Source organism: Choloepus didactylus, chromosome 12, assembly GCF_015220235.1.
Source record: "Choloepus didactylus isolate mChoDid1 chromosome 12, mChoDid1.pri, whole genome shotgun sequence".
NCBI lineage: Eukaryota > Metazoa > Chordata > Mammalia > Pilosa > Megalonychidae > Choloepus > Choloepus didactylus.
In genome coordinates this window covers 26,970,268-26,986,438 of record NC_051318.1, presented here as the reverse complement: position 1 = coordinate 26,986,438, position 16,171 = coordinate 26,970,268, and the positions used below count along the sequence as shown (strand labels likewise).

General features: G+C 34.7%; 1 protein-coding gene across 1 annotated transcript in view; it reads left to right on the top strand.

The window, feature by feature from the left end:
* MYO16 (myosin XVI) overlaps positions 1-16,171 on the top strand; it is a 580,757-nt gene that overhangs the window by 104,843 nt on the left and 459,743 nt on the right. The window contains exon 4 of the mRNA XM_037800457.1: positions 1,672-1,815. Coding sequence (XP_037656385.1) covers positions 1,672-1,815 — 144 coding nt within the window. The remainder of the gene's footprint in view (positions 1-1,671; positions 1,816-16,171) is intronic.

The window sequence follows — 16,171 nt, the reverse complement described above, 5'->3', positions numbered from 1 at the left end:
ATAAATATTGGGCTTCATTTTGGGTGCAGTTATTTGGAAACAATTAGATCCTTTCAAGTCTTGCATTTAAGTTAATTTTTTTTTGTGAACAGAACAGTGTTTAGCCTAGGATTAATTTTGCCACTTGACTGAGGCAAGACACATCTAGTATTCTATCCAAAACTCCACGAATTTTAAGGTGTTCCAACATGGCTGGTGGAAACAGGCACTATTTCTGGCCATTTATGTGTTCTGTGTCCTCTTCCCTTTCTTGTGATTTTTTTCCCTGACCTTGGGCAGTTTTCTTGAAAGCATGTGCTCATTATTATTCAGCTGAATACTTGAGAGGGACTTTCTTCAGATCTATGAAATTCTCTATTTATGCACATCTATCCACCTCTGCTGCTGTCTTCTGAGAACTCTAGCCCAATGGTTTCCCTGGACTCTTTAGTTCAGTAGTTGGGGAAGTGGGAGTAGTAGGGCTCAACTTGTTTGCTTCCCATCTCTCAGAGACCATATATTTTGTCTTTTTTTAAAAAGTTGCTTTAGACAGGATGGTATATCTTGTTCTTGAGACTCTAACTTGGTCAGAAGTGGAAGTCCTCCAATGATTTGCTTATAATTATACTATCCTTTGAGTAGGTAGATAAATTTGTATAACACTACTTCTGATGGGATACTTATTGGTACTTCTTTTTGGGAGGACAATCTGTTCTATGCCTCGCAATCCTATAAAATGTACAAAACTTACAACCCAGACATATATTAATAGACACTTGACCTAAGGTAACATAGAAACATACAAAATTCTTATACAAGATCTGGCTACATAATTTTCAAGGCTCAGTGTAAAAAGGAAATGTGGGACCTCTTCAAAAATTATTAAAAGTTCAAAATGGTGACTGCAGAATACTAAACCAAATGCCTAACATAAAAAGTGCAACTGTATAGGTTGTATGCCACAAAGCCAGCTCTGATGTATGCAATACAATTATCTGATTTTTAAATATAAACAGTAAATAAAAAGTAAGAACAAAATAAGTTTCTGGAGGTTTGATTTAAAGTCTATGGAATATCTATAAAACATAATATGCAATCATTAAAATTTATGTTGGGGACCCTTTATAGCAGTTAACTTTTATAATATAGCACACTGTGGCGTGCCTTGAAATCTTATGCAGCTAGGGTGAAGCTACCTAGGAGAATGAGGAGAGATAACGATAGAAGGGTGATGACTAGTATTTCTTGGATGCAATAAAATGGTTAAACTTTATTTTTATTTGACAATGACAAGCAATGTGTGTTTTGAAGCAGAGGAATAATATGATCCAATCTGTATTTTAAAAAGATAATTTTGATCAATGGTCTAATGTGTTCTAATAATCCTATATGTAAATAAAGAGGACCCAGTCAGTAGAATACTTGCTATCCTTCTTAAAACCTTCCTGTTTTTTTTTTTTTTTTTTTTTTTTTTTTTTTTTTTTTTATCTTTCCACTGTCCATGGACCCAACTTCCCTGTAATTCTTACTCATGCCCCTTTCCTTAAAGTTAGTTGAGGAACATAAATATGTTCTTTCTCAGTTTAACCCCACCTTCTACTCCCAAAATTGGCCTCTGAAGTTTTTGATCCCTGGGGATTTGGAATAAACCATATACTGCTTGTTATAATTCATATTTCCTTTTTCTTTCAGTGTGCTCGATATGATAATGCCTTCATTGCAGAGATCTTGATTGACAGAGGGGTCGACGTAAACCACCAGGATGAAGACTTTTGGACACCGATGCACATTGCCTGTGCATGTGATAACCCTGATATTGTTCTCCTGCTTGTATTAGTAAGTAAATCAGTTCATTTCTATTTAATGTTTGCAAATTTAATGGCATGTAAAAAGTTTTATGTTTAACCAATAACGTTTTAAGCTATGTAATACTTTGGTTGAGGAAGAAATATGAGCATCTGTTTTCAGAATTTGCCTGGAATGCAAGATAATTAGAGGCTGAGGTTTTGGGTCACGTAGTTCATAAAACAAATTGCATGGATGTCATGCCATGCATGTCTACTCTTCCTGCCTGTCCTTGGAAATTGTACGCCTTGATAATAAGCAAGTCAGTCCTAACTAAAATGGTTTGCTAATTGTTTAATTAATTTATTTATTTTCAGTTCACTGTCACATCCTTATTTTTAGTCAAAATGTCCATACAATCATATGGAGATATGGCTTATATTGAATCTTCTTTTGTTTATGTTTTGTAAAGAAATATTGGCAGTATTTGGTTGTATAACAGTGAAAACTTTAAATGTAAAAGGCTTGCATTTTTTTTAAGACTCTTCATGTTGATCCTCATAAACACTTTAATTATTTTTGAATTTTAATTTTCCTGGTTAGTTTACCTTTAGCAAAGATTTTAAAGAAATTATGCAGGGTTTTTAGAAAACAGAAAACATAAGGAATATAAGAGTAAGAATAAATGATTTGCTTTTTTCTGTTTTTTAGTAAAAATAACCTAATTCCCTGATCATTTCCTATTATGTGCGTGGCTTTTCACATACGCTATTCACATACCTGCATTTTCTTGTACACATACAAGGTTTCACAAAGAAATTGATGCTCAAAGGTGTTAAGCAACTTGCCATAGGCCAAAAAACTAAGTCCAGATTTGGACTCAGAATCTCTGTTTCTAAAGTCTGTCCTTTTCTTATTGGATTATGTTGCCTTCCCCCCACCTCCCTTTTTTTAAATGGCCAGCAGAAGTATGTCAGGGTGAAAGACTGTGAGTTGGGACTTCCTTAATCTTGTAGCAACTTTAATTTCTCTAGTTTTCTCTGAATTGGGTCTCAGAAATAGTTATAATATTTTTTTATATTGTAGAAATATTTATCACTGATGTTTCTTTCAAATTCTGGAAGACTGAGGCTATGTTCAAGTAATAAGGAAAGATAAAAAACAAAGGTTATTTAGCATGAAATAGAAATGTTTGGAGAGCTGGTACTCAATACGAAAGGCTTCTTAATTCATTATAAGAGCAAAATATTAATTTTATAGAAAAAAAGTCTAGGAGGAACTGAACTGGCAATTCAGGGTAAAGATTATTGGATTCACTTAATATTAAAAGAAAATATAAAGCACATCACAGAAGGGAACTTGAATGATCTGAATGACCTTTTCAGTGATACTGTGCCATGATCAATTTTAGATCTTTTTAGAATGCTTAGAACTGTTAGAACACACATATGGATTATTTAAGGGTTATAGTTGTTTGATACATTTTTTTTTTTGATCGTTCAACCACTGGATTACTACTGAAGTTGCTGCTTTAATTGTATGAGAATGTGATAGCAAAGTTAGATTCAGAGCTTTTACAGCTTTCTATGTGCTGAGTTCTTTTCCTCTTCTGCGATTTTTTTTTTAGCAATTTTTTCCAAGGTTCATCTGTATTTATTTTCTCTGACTAATTTTTATTAACTGTACCATGCTTTTGCCCAAACAGGCACTCCAGTTTTTATTCCTGTTTCCAAAATGGACATATTTATATTCAGTTAGCAATATTCATGTGGCTGTGCTTGAAATTTTAAAATCTTTCGTACATATCTGCAATCCAAATTGCAGGACTAAGATTTTACCTTCTTGATTCCAGAGAAGGTTTGGAGTCAGGCCTTGGTTCCACTGCCGGACAAAATTTCCTTCCTCCATTCTAGAATATCTAAGTTTCTTATTTCTGGTGGAATAGGACAAGATGTGCTACCTTCTTCCTATAGTCTCCACAGAGTCTAGGTCTAGATATCTCATATGATATCTTATATGATACTCAGAGTTAAATATTGCCAGAACAGTTCAGTCAATGCTCCAAGTCATGACAAAATAATACAATGTTCAATCTTAGGGAGGGTAGCTCAGCCATAACAGTGTAGTGAATTCAAGGTGTAGGAGGTATAACTACAAGCAAACTTAATTCCTGTGGCCTATAGAGACTGCTATTGTGGTTAGCATGGATATTAGAAATAGCATTGATGTTCTTGAGGTATCCAAACCACTTCAACCACCCTGAGGACAAAAATGAATAATGTTTATATTTAGAACTAGAATTGGGGGCAGTCATCAGAACCAGCACCTGCATGTTGAATCTACAAAATACACTAAAATTATTTGAATAAATTAGGTATTTAGTGGCCAGTTCCTTAGGTCTCCCCTGTGACTCCTTGTAAAACTGAGGAAATATACATTAGACATTTTCCTGTTGAGGTTAAATAGTATCTTCCAATGAAAATCAATAAACATTAGCATCAATTCCATTTCTCCAAATAAATTCTTAAAAAGAGGATAATAATTTGAAGCAGTACCAAGTTATTGTCCATTATCTCTGTCAGATTCAAGAACAGCTTCATTATGATACGGCGTATGGCAAATTCCCTATACCCTTTTTTGTGCTTGCATTTTATCCTCCTGTTCTTTTATATTTCACCCATTTACTACTAGGATTGACACATAGTACCTGTGTTCTTTGATCTTGTACCTCTTCATTTATGTTGTATTGTTTTCAAACAGTAATTTGTTTTTCTCTTTCTTCTCATGTGATACAATTTCAGTAACTCCTATTTATTCCCATGGCTACAATTCAGTCATACTGCCTGCCTGTTGCCTTTATAATAAACATCTTTTCTGCCTGTAACAATTTGGTTTATATTCAATAATCGATTCTCTAACTTATACCAACAATGTTGATGAGGGAGCATCAAGTTAGCCATTTACCTAGTAATTAACTTTCAGCCCCAGAAGTAGCTAGCAAATGTACATTATGGCTATTTGTTAAAACAATGTCTGCACTTTATAGATACTCAATGTGTGATTGCTAAATAAATGAATAACCAAGTAATGAAAGAATGACAGGCCAACTTTTGGAAGTCAGCTTGAATTAATATTGCCATTTTTAACTCATATTATATCTAATAAAAATTGTCATAATGACATTCACTTTTTTTGAAATTCTAGAATTCTTCATTTTACCCATTTACCCTTTATTTAGAAGAGGGCTTGTTTCATCTCATAAATTGCCTCAATGCCTGATGATTTTGCTTCTTTGCCATAAAGAATGAGCATTAGAAGTGATTTTATTTCATATAGGCTATAGAGTTAAATCTATTACTTAAATTTATTAACATTTCCATGGTTCTGTGGTTCTGTAGTGCCCTGTTTCTCACACCACGAGATAATCCAAAATCACATACAAAGTGATATATCTGCTAACTACTGTCATTCAGTGACCCTCATTGAAATAGGTATCTTCATTCATTTACCTACTATTTATTGGTCACTAAACATGTTTTAACATAGTTTCTGCCCTCTAGGATATAACAGTTGATTAATTCATTCAGCAAATATTTATTGGTCTACCATTATGTGATAGGTGCTACACAGTGCCCATTAAGGTATTTTACATTCTAGACTAACGACAAAAACAAACAAAGGCAAAGAATATAAGTGTACCACTGAAAAATCCAATCATTGGATTAGCAAGTCATCAGAATCCTGTTATAGCCAGTCCAACCATCCATACATAGAAATAATTTATTTTTAAATAAATCTTGATAAAATATATTGTTGCAAAAAATTTAATTACAATAAAAATATATTCCTGCCAACTACCTCAAAAGAGAGATTTATTTTTTTTTCAGAATTAAATGCTATTGCACATTAGTACTGCATATCCAATATTCTTTCCATTTTCAAAAGCTTATTGATAGGTAAGGGAAATTGTATAACATTCATTCATTCTCTAAATATTATGGCAGACTGAATGAGGAAGAGAGCAGGAGTTGAGGTAAGAGGGGTCGTAGAATTAGATCAGGCCCATTGTAAAGACTTCAGAGTCTACGTTTACCCATAGTGATTAAAGAAGCATTTGGAAGGTTTTGATCAGAGGAGTGAGATGATCTGACTTAAGTTTAAAAGAACAACTCTGGCTGTTGTGTTGAAAACAGATGGGCTGAGGGATAGAGGGAACACATAGGAAGCTACTTCCATTATCCATGCAACAAATGATGGAGGTGGCAAGAAGTGGTTGACAGATTTTGAAGAGAGCTCAGAGATGCTTAGAGAGAAAACACCCAGAGACATTTTGGAGACAGCCATTGAAATCAGAACCAGGAAAGAAGCTAAGAGATGAAATCCAGAGTTTGCCCCCGAGAAGCTAAGAGACACTTAAGGAGAAAGCCACTGGAATCAGAAGCTGAAAGCAATACAACCCAGAGCAAAGGACCAGCAGACGACAACCATGTGCCTTCCCAGCTGACAGAGGTGTTCTGGACACCATTGGTCTTTTCCTCAGAGAAGATATCTACCTCTTGATGCCTTAATTTGGACATTTTCATGGCCTTAGAACTGAGTAAATTTGTGAATCATAAACCCCCATTGTAAAAGCCAATCCCCAAGAAAAGAAGTAGTTGACAATTGGATATAACTTCAAGGTCGAGTTGTCAATATTTGGTATAGGATTGAGGAAAAGGATAGGAATCAAAGATGACTCTCAATTTTTTTGATGTAAGAACTGGAGGGTGTGGTTGGGATTTTTGTTTACTGAAATAGAAAGTTAGTAGAGGTTAGGGGACATAAAATAGGGATTTAAAAATGATTGAAAAATATACTTGAATCACATTTTTCAACTTCGCATTATTATCCTTAAGAATAATTTCATTTATTTGTGTGCAGTATTTATTGTGAAGTTTCAAAGTAGAGGTATGTGTTGCCATCGTCAACTTAACAGCATTAGAACATTGCTACTTTAACTGAATCACAACTGTTGAATGATTTGGAGTAAGCTCAAATACTGTTAAAGTTGTCAATGTTTGCCAAATGTTCTACAAAGCTGTAGAAAATAATAATAATCATCTTTTATTCAGTCTTCAGTAGGTGTGAGGCATTTTTTCTACATGCTTATATTTAAGTTCTCATGAACGATATTACATAGGTTCCAGTTTTTGTTGTTTTGCTTTTTATAGGTGAGGCAGCTGAAGCACAGATGTTAATCCACATGCCGGAGGCCAGATAGAATGGCAGAATCAGGGTTTGAACCCATACAGGTTAGCTTCAGTACCTGAAGCCCTGCCCGCTCTGCTGCCATATTGCTTATGACGTAATTCATTAAGAACCCAAAGTCCCCAAAATGGGTTAATAGGATCATAATTCCCATTGCAATATAAAACAACTCTCCTAAAAATGCAGCTTTTAAACTTAATTACCCAGAATTTTAGAGGCAAATTAAAAAAAAAAAACATTTTACATATTTATTACGTATGCAAAATAATTGAAGATTATTTTTTCCTTTGAAGTTTTAGAATTTTACTGTAAAATAGAAATCATCTAAACCCACTGTATTTTAGGGATTAGAATGGGTCAAGAAGTGACAGATTTCTTTAATATATACATATATTTTTAATGCAATTTTATTGAGATATAATCATATAACATACAATCATTCAAAGTGTACAGTCAGTTGTTCACAGTATTGTCATATAGTTGTGCTTTCATCGCCACAGTCAAACTTTGAACATTTTCATTACTCCAAAGAATAAAATAAAAATTAAAATAAAAAAAGGATATCTAAAACATTCCATTCCCCTCCTCCCCCCATTGTTCATTTACTTTTTTTTAATAAGATTTGTTCACATACCATACAATCGTCCAAAATACACAATCAGTTGATCACATTACCATCATATAGTTGTTCATTGATCACCCCCATCTATTTTTTTAACATTTTCCTTGTACCAGAAAAAAACGATAGTAAGAATAAAAAATAATAGTGAAAAAAGAACACCCAAATTGACCCCCCACCCTATTTTCCTATAGTTTTTTGCCCCCATTTTTCTACTCATCCATCCTTTTTTTTTATCTTCATTTTATTGAGATATATTCACATACCACGCAGTCATACGAAACAAATCGCACTTTCGATTGTTCACAGTACCACTACATAGTTGTACATTCATCACCTAAATCAATCCCTGACACCTTCATTAGCACACACACAAAAATAACAAGAATAATAATTAGAGTGAAAAAGAGCAATTGAAGTAAAAAAGAACACTGGGTACCTTTGTCTGTTTGTTTCCTTCCCCTATTTTTCTACTCATCCATCCATAAACTAGACAAAGTGGAGTGTGGTCCTTATGGCTTTCCCAATCCCATCTTTAATATATTTTTAATGTTTAGATAAGAAAATGTTTTATTGTTACTATTCTACTAAATAGTTAAATAGGTTTTTACTGTTTCCTAGCAATTTTGCATATATTATCCCACTGATACTGGGAGCATTTCCATGATGTAGGCAATACACTTAATATATAATTCTTATTTTAATATGAAGCAATTGAATGTCAGCAAAGTTAGGCAACAAGGTAAGCCATCCAAATCTAAATCTTTTGCCCCCTCTCAGTAAAACAAACTTCTTAATGTTTTATAATTTTTATATGTACCATACATAATTATATAACATTTGTCCCCTGAGAATTTTTATTTACTTACCTTATTTGGTTTTGATTATTTGACTGTATGTTTATTTGACATTCTATGCATTCTAATTTTTAAAATATTTTCTACTTTGCACCATATTCAAACCCAAATACACTATAACTCATTTTTTTCTAGGTTTTTAAATAAGTCCTAGATTTAGTCATAATAAAAGTAAGAGGACTGAAACTTGATAACCTAAAATAGTATGTTTTATTCTCCTGAAATTCTCAATTTCAAAATTTATATATATTATATATGTATATATTATATATTGTATATGTATATATGTATATTATATATGTATGTATAGCCTATTATATATACATTGCCTACTGAGAGAGGAAAAATAGATTTTTCTTTGCTGTTTTGCCCCATGAGATGTCGCAAGGAATGAAATCCTCTCTGAATAGCATTACTCAGTCCTCACTTCTTTGCTGATATGATTTTGGATTAAAGATCTGCATTTATTTGCAGCATGCTAGATCTGAATTTTCAGGTTTGATTTTGAACTGTGGTCACATTTGCTAAGCTACTTTGTACAGCTTTCAGTTATAAAGCTGTGATGAATATGCACATTTTAACAGTTGATTGCATTTTGAACCACAGGAAACAAACTACTTTTATTTTAGTGTTAATTATTTTGAGAGGAAAATACTAATAGTGTGGAACCACTGTATGATGCTTGTATTTTGGAAAATGATTACCTGTCTTGCTGACTAATCATATCTTAGATTTTTTCTCTTCCTTATGGATTAATCTGGGGAGAAAATGGTTTGATTTCTAATGTGTCCTGGCACTAATTAATCAATCTTACTATAAAGAATATTTACTATATGAAATTTCAAAAATGGGTAATAAGGATTGAATGATAAAATGTTATTTTAATTAGTTTTACTTTTTAAAAGTGTGAGAGGCAATAGCAAATTGCTGAATTATTACTCTTGCATAATCCAGGAGATCTTTTTAAGATAATTTCACTCCTTGAAATCAGAAGGTGTTGGGGAAAATATTAGCAAAATGAATAGCCATTTGCTAACTTAGCATAGCAATATCTTTATCACTGCATCACCTTGGTAAAAATGGAATGATTACTGGAATTTACAGAGAAGGTTTTCTCAATCTTTGGCCTTTTGTATTTGAACATCTGATATTAGTAATTTCCTGTAGGTTGGAGTGTGTCATGTGTTTAATAGGAGGTGTGGAACTAGATCATTTTAATGGGTGCTGCAAGCAACTGCTGGAAAGCAGAAATTCTCTCATAGCTGAAATAGTAAACATTTGTTTACTTTGTGTTAAGTGACTTAAATTGATAGATCAAAGTTAAATCATTCCAAGCAAAAGTAACAAAAGAAAAAAATAGGTAAATGGAACTTCATCAAAATTTAAAACTTTTGAAGGACATCACATGAAAGGACAAAGACAACCTATAGAACAGGAAAAAATATTTGGAAACTACATATACTACATATACTATAAGGGTTTAGTATCCAGAATATATAATGAAAACCTACAACTCAACAACAAAAAGACAGGAAACCCAATTAAAAATTTTGTAAAGGCCTTGAATAGACATTTCTCCAAAGAAGATATACAAATAGCTAAAAAGCATAGAAAACATGATCAACATCATTAGCTATTAGGGATATGCAAATCCAAACCACACTAAGATACCATTTCATAGTGCTAGGATGGCTAATATTAAACAAATAGAAAATTAGTGTTGTAGAGCATGTGAAGAAATAGGATTGCTCATTCGTTGTTTGTGGGAATGTGAAATGGTGCCCCCAGTGTGGAGAGGGTTTGTCGGTTCCTCAGAAAGTTAAGCATAGAATTACCATATGATGTGGTATTTTAATTTCCCTGGCTGCACAAGCAAATACCATACAATGGTTTGGCTTAAACAATGGGGATTTATTAGCTCACAGTTTTGAGACTAAGAGTTCAAATCAAGGTGTCGCCAAGGCTGTGCTTTCTTCCTGAAAAGTGGCGTCCTGTGGTTGCCTGCCTGCAATCCTTGGTCCTTGGCTCCTCTGACACATGGCAATGCACAGGGCAGCCTCTCCTGGCCTCTCTCTTCCCTTCTGGGTTCCATTGACCTTCAGCTTCTTGCTTCCTGTGGCTTTTTTTCTAGCCGAATTTCATTCTTCTTATAAAGGACTTCAGTAATAGGATTAAGACCATGCTAATTGAAGTGGGACGCACCTTAAATTAAGTAACTTCATCAAAAGGTTCTACTTACAATGGTTCACACCTACAAGCGCACACCAAGTCTAAAAACGTGTTTTTTTAGGTACATAGCTCCAAACCAACATACCCAGCAATCTCGCTTCTAGGTAGGTAACCAAAAGAATTGAAAGCAAGTACTCATATATTTGTGCACTAATGTTCATAGCAGCATTATTTCCAATTGCCAAAAGATGGAAGCAACCCAAGTGCCCATCAACAGATGAATGGATTAAAAAAATGTGATATGTACACATTGTGGAATATTATTCAGCTGTAAAAAGGAATAAAGTTCTGATACATATGACAGCATGGATTAGCCTTGAAGACATCAACAGCATGTTAATTGAAATAATTCAGACACAAAGGGCAAATATTGTATGATCTTAATGATAAGAAATTATTAGAATAAGTAAATTCATAGAATCAGAAACTAGAATACATACTACCAGGGCTACAGTGGAGGTGGGAATGGAGAGTTAATGCTTAATTGATACAGCGTTTCCAATTAGGATGATGGGAAAGGTTAGCAACGTATGATAGTGATAGTAGCACATTACGAATGTAAGTAACACCACTGAATTATATATTTGAATGACGTTAAAAAGGGAAATTTTGGGTTGTATATATGTTACTATAATAAAAATTTAAAAAAAAGAAGAAAAACATGAGACTATTTAACACAAGCAGTGAACCTTAATGTAGACAATGGATTATAGTTAACAGTATAATTATAATAATCTTGTAACAAAGGTACCATATTAATGCAAAGTGTTAATAATAGGAAAAAACTGTTAGGGGGTACAGGGCTATGGATTTTTCTATAAACCTACAATTTCTTTAATAAGAAAAGAAAAACTTCATTCAATAGCTTGGCTTAAGTACTACCTATGTAAAATTTGCATTTTTAGCAATAACTTATGTTCTTTTATTACTTTATTTCACAAAGCATCAGGACACAGTCTGCCCTTGCTGTTTCAGAAGTTAAACTTCAACCTAAAAAATGAGCTATTAATTGAAATGTTTTAGGGTAAGTGTGGTTTTCTAATAAGGACTGTGGTAGAAGATCTGCGCCAAGAATCTAATCATCAACTTTTAATGGAAATGACCATACATACAGTATGTAATCTCTTTCTCAGTAGTTGGTCTTGCTCAATACTTTACTTAGAAGATTGAAATCTTCAGGCGTGAATGCCTTCAGCTTCCTACTAACAAACTACCAATTGATTTTTTTTTTTACCTATTTGTTAAGCCACCTTTTCTCTACTCTTTTTTTTTCTGCCTTATTAGAGAATTTGTGGGTTTAAAGAACAATCATGCATAAAATACAGGATTCCCATATACCACCCGACCAACAACACCTTGCATTGGTGTAGAACATTTGTTATCATTGATGATGCCACATTGTTATAATTTTACCATTAATGAAAGTCCAAGTTTTAATTTAGGGTTTACTGTTTGTGTAGCATAGTTTCATGGATATTTTTCTAAAATTTTTATTCTGTTACCATAAATCCAATCTAACATTTCCCCTTTTAATCATATTCAGATATACAGTCCAGTGCTATTAATTGTGTTCATAACGTTGTGCTACCATCACTACTATCCATTACCAAAAACATTTCCACCTTTCCAAATAGGAACCCTGTACAATTAAACCTTAACTTTCCATTCCCTTTCCCCATCCTTCCCCTGGTAACCTATATTCTAGATTCTGATTATATGAGTTAGCTTTTCCTGTTTGTTTCAAAATGGTAAGATCATATAATATTTATCCTATTGTATCTGGCTTATCTCATTCAACATGATGTCTTCAAGGTTCATCCATGTCATCACATATGTCAAGACTGCATTCCTTTTTATGAAATAATATTCTGTTGTGTGTGTGTGTATGTGTATGTATACACAATCATTTTATTTTCACAATCATCAGTTGGTGGACACTTGAGTTACTTCCCTCTTTTGGAAATTGTTAATAATGCTGCTATGAACAAAAGTGTACAAATACCTGTTTGAGCACCTGCTTTCAGTTCTTTTGCATATGTAACTAGTAGTGGGATTGCCAGGTCATATGGTAGTTCTACGCTTAGCTTTCTGAGGTACCGCCAAACTATCTTCCACTGCAGCTGTACCATTTTGTATTGACTCTAGCAATGAATGAGTGTTCCTGTTTCTTCACGTCCTTTCCAACACTTGTTATTTTCCATTATTTTAGTAGTTGCCATTCAGATGGGTGTGAAATGGTATTTCTTTCTGGTTTTCTGAAAAAGAAGTTTTATTGAGATAAATTCGCATACCATACAATCCATCTAAAGTATACAATCATTGTCTTCTAATAAATTCACAGAGTTGTGCTTTCTTCACCACAATCAATCCTAGATCATTTTCACTCTCAAAAGGGTTCACTATGTTATTAGTCCCATGTTTCATCCTCTGACTTTCTTTATAGTGACATACATGGCCCTAAACTTTCCTTTTCAACCACAATCACACCCACAATCTTCACTGTTAATTATAATTTACATTTCCCTGATGGCTAATGATGTGCATTTTCTCATGTACTTTCTGGCCATTTGTGTATCTTTGGAGAGATGTCTGTTCAAGTCTTTTGCCCATTTTGGGGGGTTGCTTGCCCTTTTGTCATTATCCTCCATTCTCAAAGAGGTGTTTGTTCTCCTTTTAAAAGCTAAATCCTTCTACATCCTCTATGTATTCTACTCATTCCCACATCTCCAAGGATTTCTCTTTCATTATTTATTTTTCTCTTCTATACTTCCAGTCATTTTATTAGCCCTTTCCTTTAAATTCACAGGTCTGTTTGAGTATTTTATATTAAATAAAATATAAGAAAAAAATAAACCTCTATCAAACTGATTCCTTGTAACTGACACTGTATTGTTCCTCTTAATTTCATAGTAAAATTTCTTTGAAGAAAAATATGGTATTGCTGCCCTCATTCATCAATTTCCAGTCATCCCTCAATCTATGAAAGCTGGTTTCAGTCCACTCATGCCTGCGCCCCCAAATGATCCTTGCCTGTGCATGTTTCTTTTTTACCTTTGTGATGAGCTCAGAGATCCCATTTCATTGTTTAGCTTAGTTATTTTATCTCACTTGACTTAAAGACATGTTCCCCAAAGAAGGAAATTGGTCAACATTCAGTTTCCTTTTCAAGGTTATATTTTTAGCGCATATCAGACTGGGAATTTGATGCCAAGCTACTATTTTTGGTCACTGAAAATGTTGTGTTTTTGTAAATCTGCTACCTAAACCTTTCTATCTCTAAAAGAAAGCCTATTTATGGTAAAAATTCTTATCCAGTATTCACGATGATTAAGACCATAGAATTAGAGTTTAGAGGACAAGCAAGAGTGTCATTTTAAAAACAAATCTGGGGGAGGAGGATCTAAGATGACAGCATAGAGAGGAGTGGAAGCTAGTTAGTCCTCTGGAACAACTAATTAACAAGCAGGAACAACTACTAAATAATCCGGAATAACTGCAGGGGGACAAACGTGACCATCCACTCATCACACACCAACTTGAATTAGGAGGAATGCCCAAGATCACAGCATAAAATCTGTAAGTAAAAACTGTGGATCCAAACCAGGGGCCCCCTCCCCTGCACAGCGCGAACTGCAAAGCCTCGTGATGCTAGAGAGATGCTCTCTCCCAGAAAACGAATATAGCTCATCTGAGCTCCAGCTGGGGTTTTAATTAACAAACCTGGAGTGCTCACTATGAGCTATGAATCCCCAACAAGCAGACAGAGGCTTTGGGTGATGACTGACCTTGGAGAGCCAGAGGGTGGCCACAGACTGGCCCTGAAGGGGACTTTCTGTCCCTGTTTCTGCTCAGTGGAGAAGGCCTCAGCCATTTTCAGTTCCCAGCACTCTGACCCAGACAGGAGTGGAGATAGCACAGGCCGAGAGTCTATTCAAATGTTAATGACCTCTCCCTAGGGGGGCTTATCTTCCCTAAGAGGAAAGGGGTGGGGACAGCTCTACTACCCACTTTCCACTCAGAACCAGACCCCAGAGCCTGGGGGAAAACAGCCACAAACCACACCGCCTTACACCAGTCTGGAATTAAAGGCTGACAGGCACCACCTGCTGGGCAGAAAAGCACAGTGACTTGAGTCATCACAGGGTGTATCAATTTTCTAAGACACACCCTCAGGGAAATTGGATACTGAATAGTTCCTTCTGGGACCTGAGCCTGTTCTGGTCTGGGAAAACATGATTGTGGTAACCAAGAAAACCATGCCTCCAGACAACAGAAAACTACAAACTACACTAAGAAAAACAAAGTTATGGCCCAGTCAAAGGAACAAACTTAAACTTCAACTGAGATAGAAGGATTGAAATAACTAATAATAAGTCAGTTCAAAAAGTTTAGGGAAGATATGGTGAAAGAGATGAACCGTATAATGAAAACACTGGGCGTACATAAGGTAGAAATTGGAAATTCGAAAAACCAACTTCAGAATCTATGGAAATGAAAGGCACAACACAAGAGATGAAAGACACAATGGAAACACACAACGGTAGCTCTCAAGAGGCAGAAGAAAACACTCAGGAACTGGAGAACAAGGCACCTGAAAGCCTACACACAAAAGAACAGATAGAGAAAAGAATGGAAAAATATGAGCAATGTCTCCGAGAACTTAAGGACAAAATGAAAAGCAAGAATTTGCATGTCATTTGTGTCCAAGAAGGAGAAGAGAAAAGGGGAAGAAGCAATAATAGAGGAAATAATTAATGAAGATTTCCCATCTCTTATGAAAGACATAAAATTATGGATCCAAGAAGTGCAGCATACCCCAAACAGAATAGATATGAATAGGCCTATGCCAAGACACTTACTAATCAGATTATCAAATGTCAAAGATAAAGAGAGAATCCTGAAAGCAGCAATCCATCACATAGAAAGGAAGCTTGGTAAGACTATGTGCAGATTTCTCAATAGAAACCATGGAGGCAAGAAGGAAGTTGGGGTGATATATTTAAGATACTGAAAGACAAAAACCACCAACCAAGAATCCTATATCTGGCAAAACTGTCCTTCAAATATGAGGGAGAGCTTAAAATATTCTCTGACAAACAGACAATGACAGAGTTTGTGAACAAGATACCTGCTATACAGGAAACACTAAAGAAAGCACTGCAGACAGAAAGGAAAAGACAGGAGTGGGAGGTTTGGAACACAGTTTTGGGAGATAGTAGCACAGCAATGTAAGTACACTGAAGAAAGATGACTGTGAGTATGGTTGAAAGAGGAAGGTTGGGACCATGTGGGACACCAGAACAAAAGATTAAGGATTAAGACTGGGACTGTGTAACTCAGGGAAACCTAGGGTGCTCGAAAATTTTAATAAAAGGTACAGATATGTTTTTACATGTGGTAGAACAAAAGAATGTAAACATTGCAAGGTGTTAAAAATAGGGTGGGGTTGGGGTAA